The 16,541-nt window shown below is 41.8% G+C and overlaps 1 protein-coding gene across 1 annotated transcript in view; it reads right to left on the bottom strand.

The window, feature by feature from the left end:
- plekhm3 (pleckstrin homology domain containing, family M, member 3) overlaps positions 1-16,541 on the bottom strand; it is a 46,665-nt gene that overhangs the window by 8,424 nt on the left and 21,700 nt on the right. Inside the window, exons 3-5 of the mRNA XM_037686227.1 lie at positions 15,261-15,406; positions 14,601-14,794; positions 8,661-8,724 (exon numbers count right to left, since the gene is read on the bottom strand). Of these exons, the coding sequence (XP_037542155.1) occupies positions 8,661-8,724; positions 14,601-14,794; positions 15,261-15,406 (404 nt within the window). The remainder of the gene's footprint in view (positions 1-8,660; positions 8,725-14,600; positions 14,795-15,260; positions 15,407-16,541) is intronic.

Below are 16,541 nucleotides of genomic sequence, written 5' to 3'. Positions count from 1 at the left end.
CAGAGCTTCAGAGCTGCAGAGCTGCAGAGCTTCAGAGCTGCAGAGCTTCAGAGCTTCAGAGCTGCAGAGCTGCAGAGCTGCAGAGCTTCAGAGCTGCAGAGCTTCAGAGCTTCAGAGCTGCAGAGCTTCAGAGCTGCAGGGCTTCAGAGCTTCAGAGCTTCAGAGCTGCAGAGCTTCAGAGCTTCAGAGCTTCAGAGCTGCAGAGCTTCAGAGCTTCAGAGCTGCAGAGCTTCAGAGCTTCAGAGCTTCAGAGCTGCAGAGCTTCAGAGCTGCAGAGCTGCAGAGCTTCAGAGCTGCAGGGCTTCAGAGCTTCAGAGCTGCAGAGCTTCAGAGCTTCAGAGCTTCAGAGCTTCAGAGCTTCAGAGCTGCAGAGCTTCAGAGCTGCAGGAACTGAATCTCTTTGGCTTCTTGAAGACGTTCATTTCCATTTTGTTTCTGTAAGAGTCGTTATAGTCTCTGCAAGTAGGAACAAGCAGGAAACGTGTCGTTTGGATTTTTTGCTTCAGTGTGTCCTTGGAACAACGCTGTCTCTGACTGAAGGGGCTGCCTAAAACTGCTTCACGCTTCTTCGAGTTATCAGATTTTTAAATTATTAAACAAATAGAGCGAACATGTACACAATGAGCCTCCAAGTATTATAGATTTACTAAATACTGCACTAGATAACATACAAACAACTGAAATAACCATAATTATAATGTTTGGACAGAAAAATCAAGGCTGTGGAAAACCAGCGAGGCTCTACGTTCACGTCGTTGACCCCCTCCCTCTGAAGTCCCTCCCAAACACACGTCCAGCTCTTCTCTTTCCGTCCGTCCTCCCTCTGCTGTTCAACTTCTTTCTCTGCTGCACGCAGAGCCTTTGTGCTCCAAAACCACCTAATCCTCTAAAACTGCTGTTTAACAGCAGTTAGCCTTCCCTCCTCTCGCCGTCACACACATGCACGCACATGCACGCACATGCACGCACACGCACGCACACAAACCTGCAGCTCCATTGAGAAACTAGAAAGCCAGCTGGGATAACAAGGCTGAGAAAAACCAGGGTGAAATTTGTTTGGATAACGCACTCCTCCATCACGGACTAACACGCACACACACAACCTGCTGCATGTTGGTGCGTCCAACCGACCCGCCCTGGGGTTCTTCAGATGACCCCCAGGTGACCTTCAAACCTGCGAGGCAACGAGAAATATTTGGAGACGTTTTGTGTTGATTTTTACACAGTTATTGTTGCCTCAGATCTGAATCTTTAATCTGGAACTCCTAATCAGGACGGAAACTTTCACCTGAAATACTTTTAAAAAACTTTTACTTGTTTTTCCACAACTATAAAACTTACTTTAAAAACAAGAGTACCATTATGGCACATTATATGCCCATAAACAAAATATTTTACAGCAATGTATAGCAATGGCCCGAATGAGCAAAGACCTTTTGACCTTGATTTGTGACCTTGATATAGAGGCGATGAAAAGTGTATGTGACACGCAGTTCAGTGATGATGCATGCATCAAGTTAGATTAAATTATATTTAGCAGATAAAAAGTTATGGCCAAGACAATGATCTTTGACCTTGATTTGTGATTGTGACCTTGAAGCTGGAGTAATGAAAAGCATATGCAGCACTCTGTCCAGTGATGATGCATTTATGCATCATGTTTCATTAAATTATCTTGAGAACATGTTTGACCTTGATTTATGACCTTGACAGTGATGCTGGGGGGGTGGAGAGAAGATTTACGTCATGCCTTTGATGGGCGTATAATAAAAACAAAGCAGGGTAGCTGCTCACACCCTTCACGATGCACGTGTGTTTACCTTTTCTCAAACATGGCTAACTACAGCGGCTCAAACGGCGCTAGCTAGCACGAATAAAAAATGTTTCTTCGGTCAAATCTAACAAAATGTGATTCTGAACACAAACTTCTACACATAACTGAGGGAGGGCGATGTTAAAATGAACATTATTTAATGCTTCTCTTTACGAGGACGAATGTTAGCAACTTTTTATGATTGTAAATTATTACAGATTTTATGTTTTTTGTTTACAAAATAAATAGTCTATTTACCACAAACCTGTCACAGAAAACACCTTAACTGATGAAACAAAGGTCACAAATATGTACGTGCTAAATTTGATAGTTGGAAATATTTAGGTTTGTTGTCGTTTCTCTAATTTAATGGATCAGTAAGTAGAGGAAGATGTTGAGACGGTAAAAAAAGGTGCATTTAATGTAGTTTTCATTTAGATTTTTTAGGGCGGGGCTGAGCGGTTAGAGCAGTCGTCCTCCAATGTAAAAGTTGGGGGTTCGACTCCACCAGCAGTCACATGTTGAAGTGTCCCTGGGCAAGACACTGAACCCCTCACTGTCTCCGATGTGTGTCCCATGTGATAAAGTTCTGATTATTCTTTGAACAGATCTAGTATAGAGCTGTATGAACGGGTAAATGAGGCACAGATTGTTGTAAAGAGCTTTGAGTGTCTTGATGAGACAGAAAGGAGTTATTTAAGTACAGTCCATTTACCATTTTATTTCGTATTTGATGTGTGTTTTACTGCCGAGGCTTTTGCTTGTTAAATAAACAAACTGTTAAATTGCCCGTTTGTCTCGTTGCTTCAGACTTCAATCTTCCAGTCCAATAAGCAACACCAATCGATGGTCATTAGCAGAAAAGGCTGTTTGAAAATCTGGCAAGTTTTTCATGGAAGCAACTGACAAAATGATTCTTCTGAACAAATGTGGCACCACTGAAGGGAAAATAAATACTGGAACCCTTTCCAACAGAACGAGCTGGACTGACAAGAAGTAATGTTTCAACAAACTAGAGGAATTCCTGCGAAAATCCAGTGTGAATTGTTGAAGAACTTGCTGAAAAAACAGCTGAAATTAGCTAAAAACATGCTGAAATACAGCTGAAATGAAGAGCAAGCGTAAATTAGCAGAAGAAAGCAGGAAGAACACGTTTGCTGAAATAGGTTTAAATAAGCAGAAATGGGCAAAAAAATTAGGAAATTAGCCAAAAAGAAGCTGAAATCACTAAAAATAGCTGAAAGTAGCTGAAAAGGCAGAAAGAAGCTTATACTACCAGAAGGAAGCAGAAAGAGCTGAAATGAGCTAAAAAATGTGGAATTGGCTGAAAAAGCCAAAGTTATCATAAAAACAGGTAAATTCAGAGTAGTCCATAGTAAATAGTAGCTGAAATAACAGAAAAAACTGAAACCAGCAGAAAAAAAGATGAAAGGAGCATAACAAGCTGAAATTAGCAGAAAGAAGTTAATTAGGCTGAAAGTAGCAGAAATTACCATGAAAAACTTGAATTTATCTGAAAGCTGAAATAAGCTAAAAAAAAATTTAAAAAAAAGCTAAAAAAAAAAAAAGGTAGCTGAAAATGTAAAACAAGCATTAATTGGTAGAAGAAAGCAGAAAGAACACACATTTGGCCAATTAGGCTGAAAGAAGCAGAAATGAGCAAAAAAAAAAGTGGAAACTACCTTAAAAAAGCTGAAATTAGCAACAACAACAAAAAAACAGCTGAAAAGTAGCTGAAAAAGCAGAAGTTTAAATTACCAGAAGGAAGTGGAGAGAGCATAGTCTTATTGAATTAGGCTGAAAAAAGTTGAAATAAGTGCAAAAAATGTGGAATTAGCTGAAAAGGCTAAAATTGGCATAAAACAGCTAAATAGTACAGTAGCTGAAATGGCAGAAAAATATGAAACTTGCAGAAAGGAGATGAAAGGATCATAAGCCAAAATTAACGTAAAGAAGTTAAAAGAAGTACAAAAATGTTGTAGTTAGCAGAAACAAGCTGAAAGGAAAACTAAACAGCTGAAAGTAGCTGAAAAAAGTTAAAATTTACAGAAGGAAGCTGAAAGAAGCTGAAGCAGAACAAAATGTGAAAGGAGCAGTAAAAGGTTGTAACAGATCTAAAGATTTGAAGGATGTAAAATGAGCTCAATTCATTCTCAATGAGAAAAAAATGGCAGAAAGGCTAAATAATTCAAAAAGCTAAAGTTGCACCAACACCAGAAGTCATAGCAGGATTGTCCTCATTTTGATTTATGATTTGTTGAAATAGCTGAAAACTGCGAGACGAGACTCGTGCCGACAAACATACGGAAGAAAAATGGATCACAACAGAGCTAACGCTTCATAAACATTCACACAATAACTGAACTCATTTTTCTTGAGGTTTCTATCGTTTGTTCTTTAGCGTATAATTTATTCTGCGTTTGAGGATGAACGCTGCTCCTCCGTTCACAAGGAGAATCTTGGAAACTCTGAGAACTCCTAACATTTACTTAAGAGGCCTCGGTGTGTCTGGACGAGTGTCGGGGCATGCCTGGCATACAGGGGATGCCAGGGTGTCCCTGCGGGAAGCATGGCCGCCACACAAAACTATAGAAACCATCTTTAGAGCCAGCAGAGGAGAGGCTACAGTGTCCTTGGACAAACACATATGGCTTGTACAAAATGAACAGGTTCCTAATGAAGGATATGGGTGGAGGCTATTTGTTGGGACGTGAAAAGACCAGTGCGGTCCAAGCTTCAGCCAGAGACGCTCAGCCTTCACTGACCTCTGAGCAGGAACAAAAAAAGCCACGTTGATTACGTGCGTCATTTTATTCAGGAGGCGAATCAAAAGAGAGAAAAAAGCTCGTTAATATGGAAAACCAATTAAGAGGCAAAGTGCTCAAGAATCTCTGTCAGAGGGGGGAAGGAGGAGAGGAAGCGGAGTGAACCCCATCAAAGACTCCTGTTGTTGGAGTTAGGACTAAATTCTCTGTTTGGGGGGAGGTTTGTAAAGGGGTCCTAGAGCTGTAGCGAGGAGAGGTGCACATATGTGAGCTGAGCGTGTGTGAGGCCAAGGGGATGTTGAAAAGAATGGAGGGATGTCACGCTTTGTTTTTCTCCCTGTTGATTCTGAATGTGACCAATTAGTAAAGCAGAGCGACAGAGTGTGGGAGTGAAGGAGGAGGAGGAGGGGGCCGGTCCTTTTCACCACGAGAGTCCGAGATCTGAGTCAGAGAGGGAGGAAAAAAGAAAATGGGGCAGGGTACTACATAATGAACATAATGACAAACAAAAGAACTTTTCAGTCATTTCTGGTCGCTTTCCTCAGACCCCAAACTCAGCTTGACGGCTCCACGCTGAACTGCTGAGAGGCCCGGGCACCTTCTCTTTCTTGTACTCAGCTTTGCTACAAAAAACGTGAGCCTTTCATATGAAACTGAAAACATTTGAATTCTTTACATTAAATTCCAGGGTTTCGCTGCAACAGAGGAGTGGGCAGGAGCACATTTAGAGGTTATGCAAACTGGAAATTTTATTACAATCATAAATAAGCAATAACACACTGAGGTGTCCTGAATGTTGAAATGAAAAAAACATTGTCTTTATTTTCTGAGATAAAATCTTTACACAGACAGTAAGCCTTTTTTTGGATGCCACACAAAAGAAGTAAATCAGTTTTAAATGAGAGTTAGGGTTAGGCTGTCAAATAAATATCTGTCCTTTCGTCTGTCTACCCTTTATCTTTTCATCCAAAGGCAGTGGTTCCCAACCCTGGTCCCTGAGGAACACCATCCTGCATGTTTTAGTTATTTCTCTGCTTTAACACGCCTGATTCTGTGATTTATTTACTTCCTCAAGTTCTGCAGAAGCCTGTTAATCACTGGTTCATTCAGATCAGGTGTGTTGGAGCAGAGAAGCAATTAAACCATGCAGGATGGTGTTCCTCAAGGACCAGTGTTGGGAACCACTGTCCTAAGGTGTTCTCAGGCCAGAGAAGATGTATAATACGAGTTCTGGGTCTGCCCGAGGTCTCTTAGTGGGACATGCCTGAAAGATTTCCAAAGGAAAGCATCCAGAACATGACCCACCTCAGCTCACTTTTCAATGCAAAAGAGAAGTAACCTTGTTCCAAGCTTCTCCCTGGATGATGGAGCTTCTCATCCTATCTCTAAGATTTAACTCGCCCACCCTACAAAGGAAGCTCATTTCTGCTGATCGTATCCAGGATCTCGTTCTTTCGGCCATGATCCAAACCTCATGACCATAGGTGAAGGGTTGGAGCATAGACTGACCAGTACATTGTGAGCTTTGACTTCGTAATCAACTCTTTCTTCACCACAACCAACAGAAGCAACGACCTCATAGTGGACAAAGTCCTGATCTGTGTATCCAGCTTCTGCTCCATGCTACCATCACTCAGGAACAAATCTCCCAAATACATGAACTCCTTGACTTGAGGGGAAGGTTCATTCCTGATTTGGAGGAAGCTTTCCACCCATTGCTGGGTAAAACTTGTAGCCTTGGACTTAGAGGAGCTGACTTGCAGCCCAGCTGTTTCACACTTGGCTGAGAACTGCCTCAGTGCACGCTGAAGACCATGACCTGAAGATGCCAGCTCAACCACATCACCCACAAAAGAGCAGAGACCATAAGTTCTCAAACCAGATAGCCTCCTCTCCATGACTGCACCTTGATATCCTGTCCATGAACACCACAAACAGAACCAGAGACAAGGGTCAGCCCTGGCTGAGTCTAATCTGCACAAAGAACAAGCTCAGCTTTGTGCCAAGAATGCAGACATAGCTCCTGCTTTGGTCATACAGGGACCGGATGGCCCTTAAGAGCAACTCTAGTGCCCCCCAGCAAAAAAGCCTCAGGGAACATGGTTATAAGCCTTCTCCAGATCCTGCTACAGCCCTCGAGGGTGAGCTCCCCCCAACAGCCCTGGCTTCAGAGGGGTGGCCCAGATTCCCATTTCCAGGCAAGGTGCATACAAGTTGTTTATTCATTGGTCTGACCCCTCCTCTGAGACCAGTTTGTCAGGGGAGACCTTCCCAGGGACTGATGCCTCAGACAGCATAGCCCCCAGGATCACGAGGGTACGCAAACATCTCCACTATGTTGGGATGGTGATTCTGCAAAAGGGCAATCTCAATTAATTAAAATTACATCACAATTCTAGGTCTTTATTTTTTACTGGAAAAACAATCGCTGAGCTTTCACCTAGAATCAAAACTGAATGTAAAACTTGGGAAAAGGAGCGGTAGTCAAACAGGCACAAAACAAGGAAAAGCACTAAATCTGCTCTGGCACTATCCAAATCTGAATAGATGGGTATTTTGACCAAAGGTCACACCACATCAGTGATATTGGACTGGTTTACATTCTGGAAAATGTTCCAGTGTTGAGACAAAATAGTTGCATATTTTGGTAACTCTTTTACATATTTGTTATGTAACTGTCTTATGAGCTAAAATACTGTAGTAACTTTGTATTTTACTGAAGAGCTGGGTACAGCGCAGTGACGCAATCTGTCTTAGTTTTTGAGGTAAATGGCATGAACGCTTGCTTTACATAGGCCCCAACTCATTTAATGTGCGATGACACACCAAGAAGGTTGGGTACATTGTTCCCACCTGAGTACTTTTCATTCAACCTTTATTTAGACAGGTTAATCTCATTGAGCCTCTTATATCAAAGTTGAATGCCTTTCCAGACCAATAAAGTATTTTTTTTTACATTAGGACAGCATTTAGCATAAAGTATAACAGCTTTCACCTGAAGAGAGAAATAAAAAGGTCAGATTGTGACCTTTCAGACACAAAATAAATGTGTACAGAAAATTAGAAAACTAGAAAACTCATCAGCCACCTGATTCATAGTTCAGCTTGTCTATAGTGAACTGCTAATTGAGATAAAATTGGAAAGAGGATTTCTGCAACATCATCAGGAAAACAGATCTACTACCTGCAGCTCTGCCTTTAGCATTTCTGTTTGTGCCAACGTCTCCAAATCATACATCAGAGCAGGTCTCCCCCCCATCTTGTAAAGCTTTCCTTTCACACCTGCAACTGTCTTCCTTTCACAAATCACTCCTGACACTCCATTCTGCTCGCACTCTCTGTATGGTTGACCCCTGGTACTTAAACTCACCTACTTCACCTGCTCCCTGCTCTCACTACACATCACAATGTCATCTGCAAACATCATAATCTGTGGAGACTCCTCTCTGACCCCATCTGTCAACCTGTCAATCACCTTAGCAAGCAAGAAAGGGCACAATGTCTATTAACATAATTAGGCTCAACAAAGCCTAAATACAATGATTCTTAAACACTGAACCTTAATTTCCACCTGAAATACAAGAGTACCACATACGGCACATTATACGTATATAGACAAACTATTATACAATAGCCTATAGGAATGGCTTGTACAAGCAAATCCCTTGCATAACTTTTAACCTTGATTTGTGCCCTTTTCTTTGAAGCTGGGGTGATGATTATGCGACACACTGTGCAATGGTGGGACAAATGGTGGGACAAGCGAAAGCTTACAGGTAGATGGAGTCTATACCAGATTATGTCCATCGTTCGACGAGCGTACATACAACAGAGTTATTTAGAGTTACCATTCAATCCAACATGCATGTTTTTGGTCTGGGAGAGTAAACTGGAGTCATCTGGGGAAAACCCATGCATGCACGGGGACAAACATGCAAACTTCTGAAGGCGAACCTGAGGCGACAGCACTAACCACTGCTCTGCTGTGCTCCAAAATCAGTAACAACTTAAACATAAGCCCTAAAATGGCTGTAGTATTGTTGTGAGCATGTGTGTACAGATCTGTGTGCACGTGTGTGTACCTGCTGCAGATCAGCCAGGGAGTACAGGTGAATGTGCTGGAGCAGGTAATCCCTTGGAAAAATCCTATCAAAGACACAAGAACAAGGATTATGGAATCGTTTTCCACAGCGCAGTTTATCTGTTTAACGATGCATGATGAAAACAGATGACACACTCTAACCTTTTCTTTTAATTAAAAATACACAGACTGATTAAATGACAAAGAAAATATGGATTAGGGCTACAATGATTGAGCGAGGATGTGAGAAATTCCTTAGTTTAATATCTGTTTTCACAATGACAAAATAACAAGCATAACGTGTTAACATATCTCCTTCCAGAGGCTAAGATAGACGGCACCACGTTAAATCCTGCCTCAAGCTGTGATGAGTGTCAGGAAAACACAAAGATGTGTGTATGTGTGATCCAGACACCTTCTGATGATAGGCCTGGCTGATTATCTCTGTTTGGCACGTTACCAATGGTTACCACATGAGCATTCATAAGTCAACAAAGAAAATTTCCGATTGTGCTCAGATGATGCCTACTCGCAACGTGTGTTGATCTTAATAAAAGCACTTGAGAGCAAACATTCTGGGATTAGATAAAGATTTGTGCACGTATGCAAAGGCGCATACACACACACAAAGACCTGTAAGACCTGATTTTTTTTATTTTATTCCTACATCCTAAATCAATACGGTGTTATTTTTTCCATTTTAGCAGACACACCTTTCATTAAAACCTTGTTGTCACCTGGGGATTAGGACTGTGTGTCTAAGGTGGGTCTGAACTGAAATGAGTGTGTGCAGAATGTTGTTGCAGAATGCAGTGTGTGTGGAAGGGGTGTGGAAGACAAACTGACACATTAAAATCAAATGCAAACAAAAGCTGTATCAGAAAAGGAAGAAGAGAAATACACAAACTTTTATGATAATTTTATAATTTTACAGTATTAATGTATAAAATGTGCATGCTAGTGGTGTAATTCATTCTTTACTAGTGGACATAAACTGTAAAAATATGAGGAACAGAGTAAACATCAACCATTTCATTTTTTTAAATAATTCAATCTTTATTTATGCAGTTTAGTCACATTGAGCCTCAGCACATTGTCTTTTTCTTTCGGCTGCTCCCTTTCTCGGGGGGTGCCACAACGAGCGAACTTGCATAAAAACACCAATATACAATACTAATATATAAGATTTAAAGTTTTAATACAAAGGTTTAACTGATGAGAACATAATATTTGATCTCAGACATACTCATGACTGGATTTCAATACACATTGTAAAGATGCAGCCAAACACCAAAATGGAAGTTGGCACGTTGCTGTTTCTTCAAATTATTCAGCTCACGAGGTTTACATATGAACATATATGGTGGCAGCCATCTTGGATTTTGACATGGTAACCTAATTTTCTTCAGTGACCTTTCTTACGCCTAGATGTAGCCACACACCAAAATGAAAGCCGGTATCTGACTTATTGTTTCAGTTATCAAGCTCACAAGATGGATGGATGAACGGATGACGGGTATTTTCAATTCCCTTCGCTCTGAGACGGGGAACACAAAAGGAACGGGTCTTTGTGAGGGAAAGATTCCCTCTGCATTTGTGCCGTGCTTTGTCTGGAAAAGACAACGCATCACGGCCAACACCAACTGTTTACCCCAACTACTTAACTTTTACAAACTTTCATCACAGTCACAAACCCAAACTGTATTTAAATATTGTATGGGACATTGTTCACTGATCATTACCATCCAAATATTCAACAGCTGTGACACCAATACAAACATCTTTACGCCGTATATTAAGCAGGTTTTATTGTTACCACAACTATAACCACTGATGGTGTTACAAAGACATTGAAACCACCCGACAGCCTTTTGGGTCTCATGTGGTTGTGAGTCTTGTGTCTACAGGTCTCTGCCTGTACACAACAGATACCTCTTTTCAAATCCCCATGATGTAGACTAATGACTTCGGGAAGGTTTTAGTGCCACAGACCTCATCAATCCTGTACTGTTTGGAAGTGGTGGGGTGCCTGCCGGCATTAGCTAATGGGACAGAAGTAAACACAAAATGCCACGATGCTCCTCGGAGGAGCAACATGCTTCACTTCTAGAAATACCAGAAGTTTATGGTCCTTGTCTGTTGTTTGAAAATGTTGAAAACTGATAACCCACACATTTTAGGGTGGCCTCAAACATTTTATAATCTCAGAAAATTCTAAATTCTCCAGTTACTTATTCTGATGAAATACATATTAATTTTTTACATAGATGAGAGAAATGGTAAAAGTCCTAACCCTAACCCCGGTTGAAGGGCGTACTGTAGGATTTGACGTTATGATGCTATAACCTGGCTCTTCTGCTGACCCACAACAACTATACACAAATTTGAGATAACTTGATTCAGATGTCTTCTTTGTTTTACATTTTTCTTGCTAGCAGGTCATATAGAGACTTCCCTGCTTAAGTAGCTGCTAGCAAGTCGGTAATCCATCGTCCACTCCATTTTCCATTAAGTAGTTCCCGTTTGGAGCACAGACCATAATGTTCTTGAACCACGTGTGCTTTTATTTACCTCTCTTTTTAGCATTACATCACAGTTCTGCATGTGATTAAGTTGCTTGTTTTTTTTTATTTGTAATTAATTAGCTCATTTAAAGTTATTTTTTTCAAAGTACCAAAAGATGGATCCTGAGCACTAATTACGGTACTTGTACCAAAGTTTGAGAATCATGGTTTTAGCTAAGATTTTTTTTTCTGTAATTGTAGATGCCATTCCAAAGGTAACCTATATTTAAATAATCAAATATTTACTTTATATTTAGTAAGCTTTGCTAATACAGTAAAATATGTGACAAATTTTGTTGTGAATTCTCTGATACCAGTATGGTTGTCGGATCATCAAGTTTATTATTTGTGTAATGAATGAAGATACTTTTTAAAGTAAAGCAAAAAAAAAAAAAAGGTCATTCAAGTGTTATTTTGGCTATAATGATTGTCATAATCAAAATGATAAATTCTTGACCCATTGATTCATTCCATAAAACCCCATCTAGACTAATAATTTAGTAAGTCCATCAGCAGACAAAAAGTAAGGGTCAGGTCCGAACGTCTTGGTAAACAGGGCAGGAAACATCCATCAGCACCCAGACAGGCTTTCAGAGTGGGACCTCACTCAGATAAACATTCACCCCTCTGACCATCACACAGGAATGCATGAAGATAAAAGGTTTAGAAGTATACACACGTAAACTCGGACATCCATGGAGGAAATGTTGGAGGTATGTTTTCAGTCAAAAAATGTAGGGCATCAAACACAGCTTCCTAATTATTTTTTTAAATAATTATCATAAATACAATCAATGGAAGAAAAATGCACCAAAAGTCCAAACTGAGAAGTTTACTATGCAACTCTGTTCTTTTACTGTTGAGGTCTTTACCTGTATTACTTGCACCTGTATGAACTTAATACCTGTATAGCAGACACCTTTCCACACACTCAGTCAATCACACTCCAACCTCTCCACCACGACCAAGACTGAAGAGCTGTCTAAGGACACCAGGGACAAAATTGTAGACCTGCACAAGGCTGGGGTGAGCTACGGGACAACAAGCAAGCAGCTTGGTGAGAAGGCAACAACTGTTGGTGCAATTATTAGAAAATGGAAGAAACACAAGATGACCCAACCTTCCCTGGTCTGAGCTCCATGAAAGATCTCGCCTCATGGGGTAAGGGTAATTCTGAGAAAGGTCAGGAATCAGCCCAGAACTACACAGGAGGACCTGGTCAAGGACTTTAAGAGAGCTGGGACCACAGTCTCAAAGAGGACCATTAGTAACACACTACTCTGTCCAGTTTTACAGTCCTGCAGGGCACACAAGGTCCCCCTGCTCATGCCAGCACATGTCCTGGTCCATTTGAAGTTCACCAATGGCCATCTGGATGATCCAGAGGTGGCATGGGAGAAGGTCATGTGGTCAGATGAGACCAAAACAGAGCTTTTTGGTATCAAATCCACTCACTGTGTTTGGAGGAGGAGGAAGAAGGATGAGTGCAACCCCAAGAACACCATCCCAACCATGAAGCATGGGGAACTCGAGCAGTGTTCTGATTTTGGACTTCTGTGCTAGTCATAGTTTGTCCATCACAAACACCATGTTCGAACAAAAAGGTGTCCATAAGTGCACTTGGCACCAGGACACCTTAGTTCATAGATCGATAATTGACTTTGTAATTGTGTCATCTGATTTGCGGCCATTTGTTTAGGACAATCGGGTGAAGAGAGGGGCTGAGCTGTCAACTGATCACCACCTGGTAGTGAGTTGGGTCAGATGGCGGGGGGAAATGCTGGACAGACACGGTAGACACAAATGTGTAGTAAGGGCCTTGTTGGCTGGTGTGACTCCAGAGGTAGCTGGAGGTACTGGAGGGCCAAGCGGGCTGCAGTCTTGGCTTTTGTTGAGGCAAAAGCTTGGATGCGGGAGGAATTTGGTGAGACCTTGCATAAAGACTTTCAATCGGTTCTGAGGAGAGCAGACTAGGGTGGTGGTTCTCCTCTTCAAAAAGGGAGACCAGACCGTCGGGTGTGTTCTAATTATAGAAGAATCACTTTCCTTAGCCTCCCTGGTAAGGTCTATTTAGGAGTACTGGACAAGCTAGTATGATCATTGGTCGCACCTCAGATCCAGGAGGAACCATGCGGATTCCATCCTGGCCATGGAACACTGGACCAACTATTTACTCTCCCCAAGGTCGTCGAGGGGTTGTGGGAGTTTGCCCATCCAGTCTATATGGACTTGAAGAAGGCGTTCAGCCATGTTCCTTGGGGAACACTGTGGAGAGTGCTCTGCAAGTTTGGGATTGGAGCAAGGTGCTACGGACTGTTTGGTCCCTTTACAAGCTGTTCAAGAATTTGGTTCGCATTGCCAGCAGTAAGTCGGACCCCTTCAGAGTGGGAGTTCAACTCTGCGAAGGCTGCCCGTTGTCACAGATTCTGTTCATAATTTTCATGGACAGAACTTCTCAGTGCAGCAAGGAGAAGGAGGAAGTACGATTCGGTGGCCTCAGAATTCCATCTCTGTTATTTGCTTATTTATGTAGTCCTGTTGGTGTGATTGTGCTGTGAACTTCAGCTATCACTGAAGTGGTTTACAGCCCAGTGTGAAGCAGCTGGGATGAGAATCAGTACATCCAAATCTGAGGACATGGCCCTCAGTTGAAAAAGCATGGAATACTCCCTTCAGGTCGAGTGTGAGGTTCTGCCTCAAGTGGAAATGTTCATCTTGGGTTCACAAGTAAAAGAAGAATGGGACGTGAGATTGACAGACAGATTGGTGCAGCATCTGCAGTATTGCGGACTCTGTGCCGGTCCGATGTGGTAAAGTGGGAGCTGAGCTGTATGGCAAAACTCTCTGTTTACCAGTTGGTCAACATTCCTACTCTCACCCATGGCCATGAACTTTGGATAGTGACCAAAAGAATGATTTCACAGATACAGACGGCTGAAATGAGTTTTCGCTGCAGGGTAGATGGACTCTCCCTTAGTGATAGGGTGAGAATATCCCTTGTCCAGGAAAGACTTAAGAGTAGAACCGCTGCTCCTCCACATCGAGAGGAGCCAGTTGAGGTGGTTCAGGCATCTGGTAAGGATGCTTCCTGGGCACCTCCCTATGGAGGTGTTTTGGGCATGTCCAACTGGGAAGAGAATCCAGGGAAGACCCAGGACATGCTAGAGAGAATATGTCTCCTGGTTGACCTGGGAACGCTTTGGAATCCTCCTAGAAGAGCAGGCTGTAGAAAAAGATGTCTGAGCCTCCCTGCTTAAGCTGCTGCCCCCGTGGCCCAACACTGGACCAAGTGGAGGATATCAAAATGCTGGGATGGATGGCTTCGACTTGCTTTTACAGTGTTGCAGAAAAATGCCTCAATGCTGTAGTTGACATACCTTCTTCTGAGGTCTTCAGCTATGGTGGCTCTGCAGCTAAACAGGTAGGCTCTGAGTGACTGGAGCTGCTGACGGAGTCGCAGTACTGTGCTCAAAGGTTCACAGTGTTCGTACAGGCAGGGGTTGAGCTGCTGGATATCCAGCAACGGCTCCTCATACACAAACTCCAGGAACTCCTTGGCCTGTTTAGACACCTGGAGGAGAACATACAGGAGTTTATATTTAGATCAGTGAAAAGGACCATTGATATACAAGAGATAATCCTGAAAAGGCTCCTCTCTCCATGCTTGTAATGGATGTAGTGGGCTTTAAAAGACTAACAAAAGCCCATGCCTTTGTACAGATTAGGCAGGATCTAACATGCTCATTTGTACGTTTTAGACATGCTTTCTGAGGTTTTTTTTTTTTACCTTTAGTTGAGGCCAGTCTCACTGTTCCTCACTCATTCCACTCATTATTCTGATCTAAGGTTACGCCTTCTGGATACAGCCTTACATTAGGTGCACAGGCATTCACTCTATGAATAATCTTATCCAGGTTTTACTACAGAAAAGTCCTTTAAAGGAAAACATACACTTACTGGTCAATGGTGGCTAGTAAATATCAATCAAAGACTTTCTACTGATGTTTCAAAAGGTGTATTTTCTTGTGTTTTCCCACCTTGTGCTTACTGGTGTCCCAGTTGTGCAGCAGGCGTGCTGGGATGAGGAAAGAGTTATCCCTATGGCAGCTCTGACAGTAGTACCAGCCACTGTAGTAACAAACTTTGGCCTTTCCTCTGGACAGACCGATTGGATGTTGACAACCTGAGGAGACAGTAAACATATGTGACATTTATGTGGCACAAGAAGTGTGTGAAAACAGTTCAGCTGAATGATCCCCATAATGTTGACACCTTGCAACGAGATCCATATCTACCAGCTCTGTCTGTTCACGTGCTAATTACTGAAGTATTGCACAAAACAGATTTATGAATTAAAAGATGTGCTGAAGCAGGCAAAGCAAAAAGATTGTCAGTCAATATGACACAAAGGATTGTAGAGCAAACAGTTTGGTGTTAATATGTGTCAGTTTACTGCACCTCACTAAATACCACACTGATCCAGACCAGTAAGCCTGCAGATAATGAACGTAAAGTCAAAGTTCAGACGCAGCTTGAACCACAGTGAGTTCATCTGTTGCTTTAAGAACATCAGAAAACAAAAAAAGGATAAATGTACTGATAAGTGTGGAACAGATTATTAATAGATTTATAAAAGATACAGATAGCAGTTTTTCTGAGTTGCCTGGAGACACTTAAAGGATCTACACAATATTCACAAGATGTGTGACTGAGGCAGTCAAAAAGCTTTGCAGCCTGCAGATAAACCCGGGACATTTTTTAAATGATCACATTTTCCAACCGAATGGTGATATTTTTATTCAACAACATGACGTATACAATGTTACCCCTAGATAACAGGCCATGGCGGGACGCTCCTCTCGTACGTGATTTTTGTCGAGGGGGGACGGAGACACATCAGAGCTGCGTGCTGCTTGTACCGACAGTTTTCAAGCTGGGGGGGGGGGGGGGGGGGGGGGGGGGGGAAGGAGGGAAGATGCACCATGAGCACTGCCTTTAGCTTTGTAACTAGCGCACCTGTACTGTGGGGGGCGCACGGTTTGATTCAGTAGGTGGGGCACTCAGTTCTGTTGACAGGGTGGGGCGCCCTGCTTTTATAATGTTAGGGGAAACATTACATATACATATATATATACATATATATATGTATATACATATATATATACATATATATATGTATATACATATCTATATGTATATACATATATATACACATACATAAATATGTATATACATATATATACACATACATAAATATATATATATATATATATATATACACATACATACATATATATACATATATATACACATACATA

This window comes from Nematolebias whitei, chromosome 13 (assembly GCF_014905685.2).
Source record: "Nematolebias whitei isolate Nwh7 chromosome 13, NemWhi1, whole genome shotgun sequence".
Lineage (NCBI taxonomy): Eukaryota > Metazoa > Chordata > Actinopteri > Cyprinodontiformes > Rivulidae > Nematolebias > Nematolebias whitei.
This window is presented reverse-complemented; position numbering and strand designations above follow the sequence as displayed.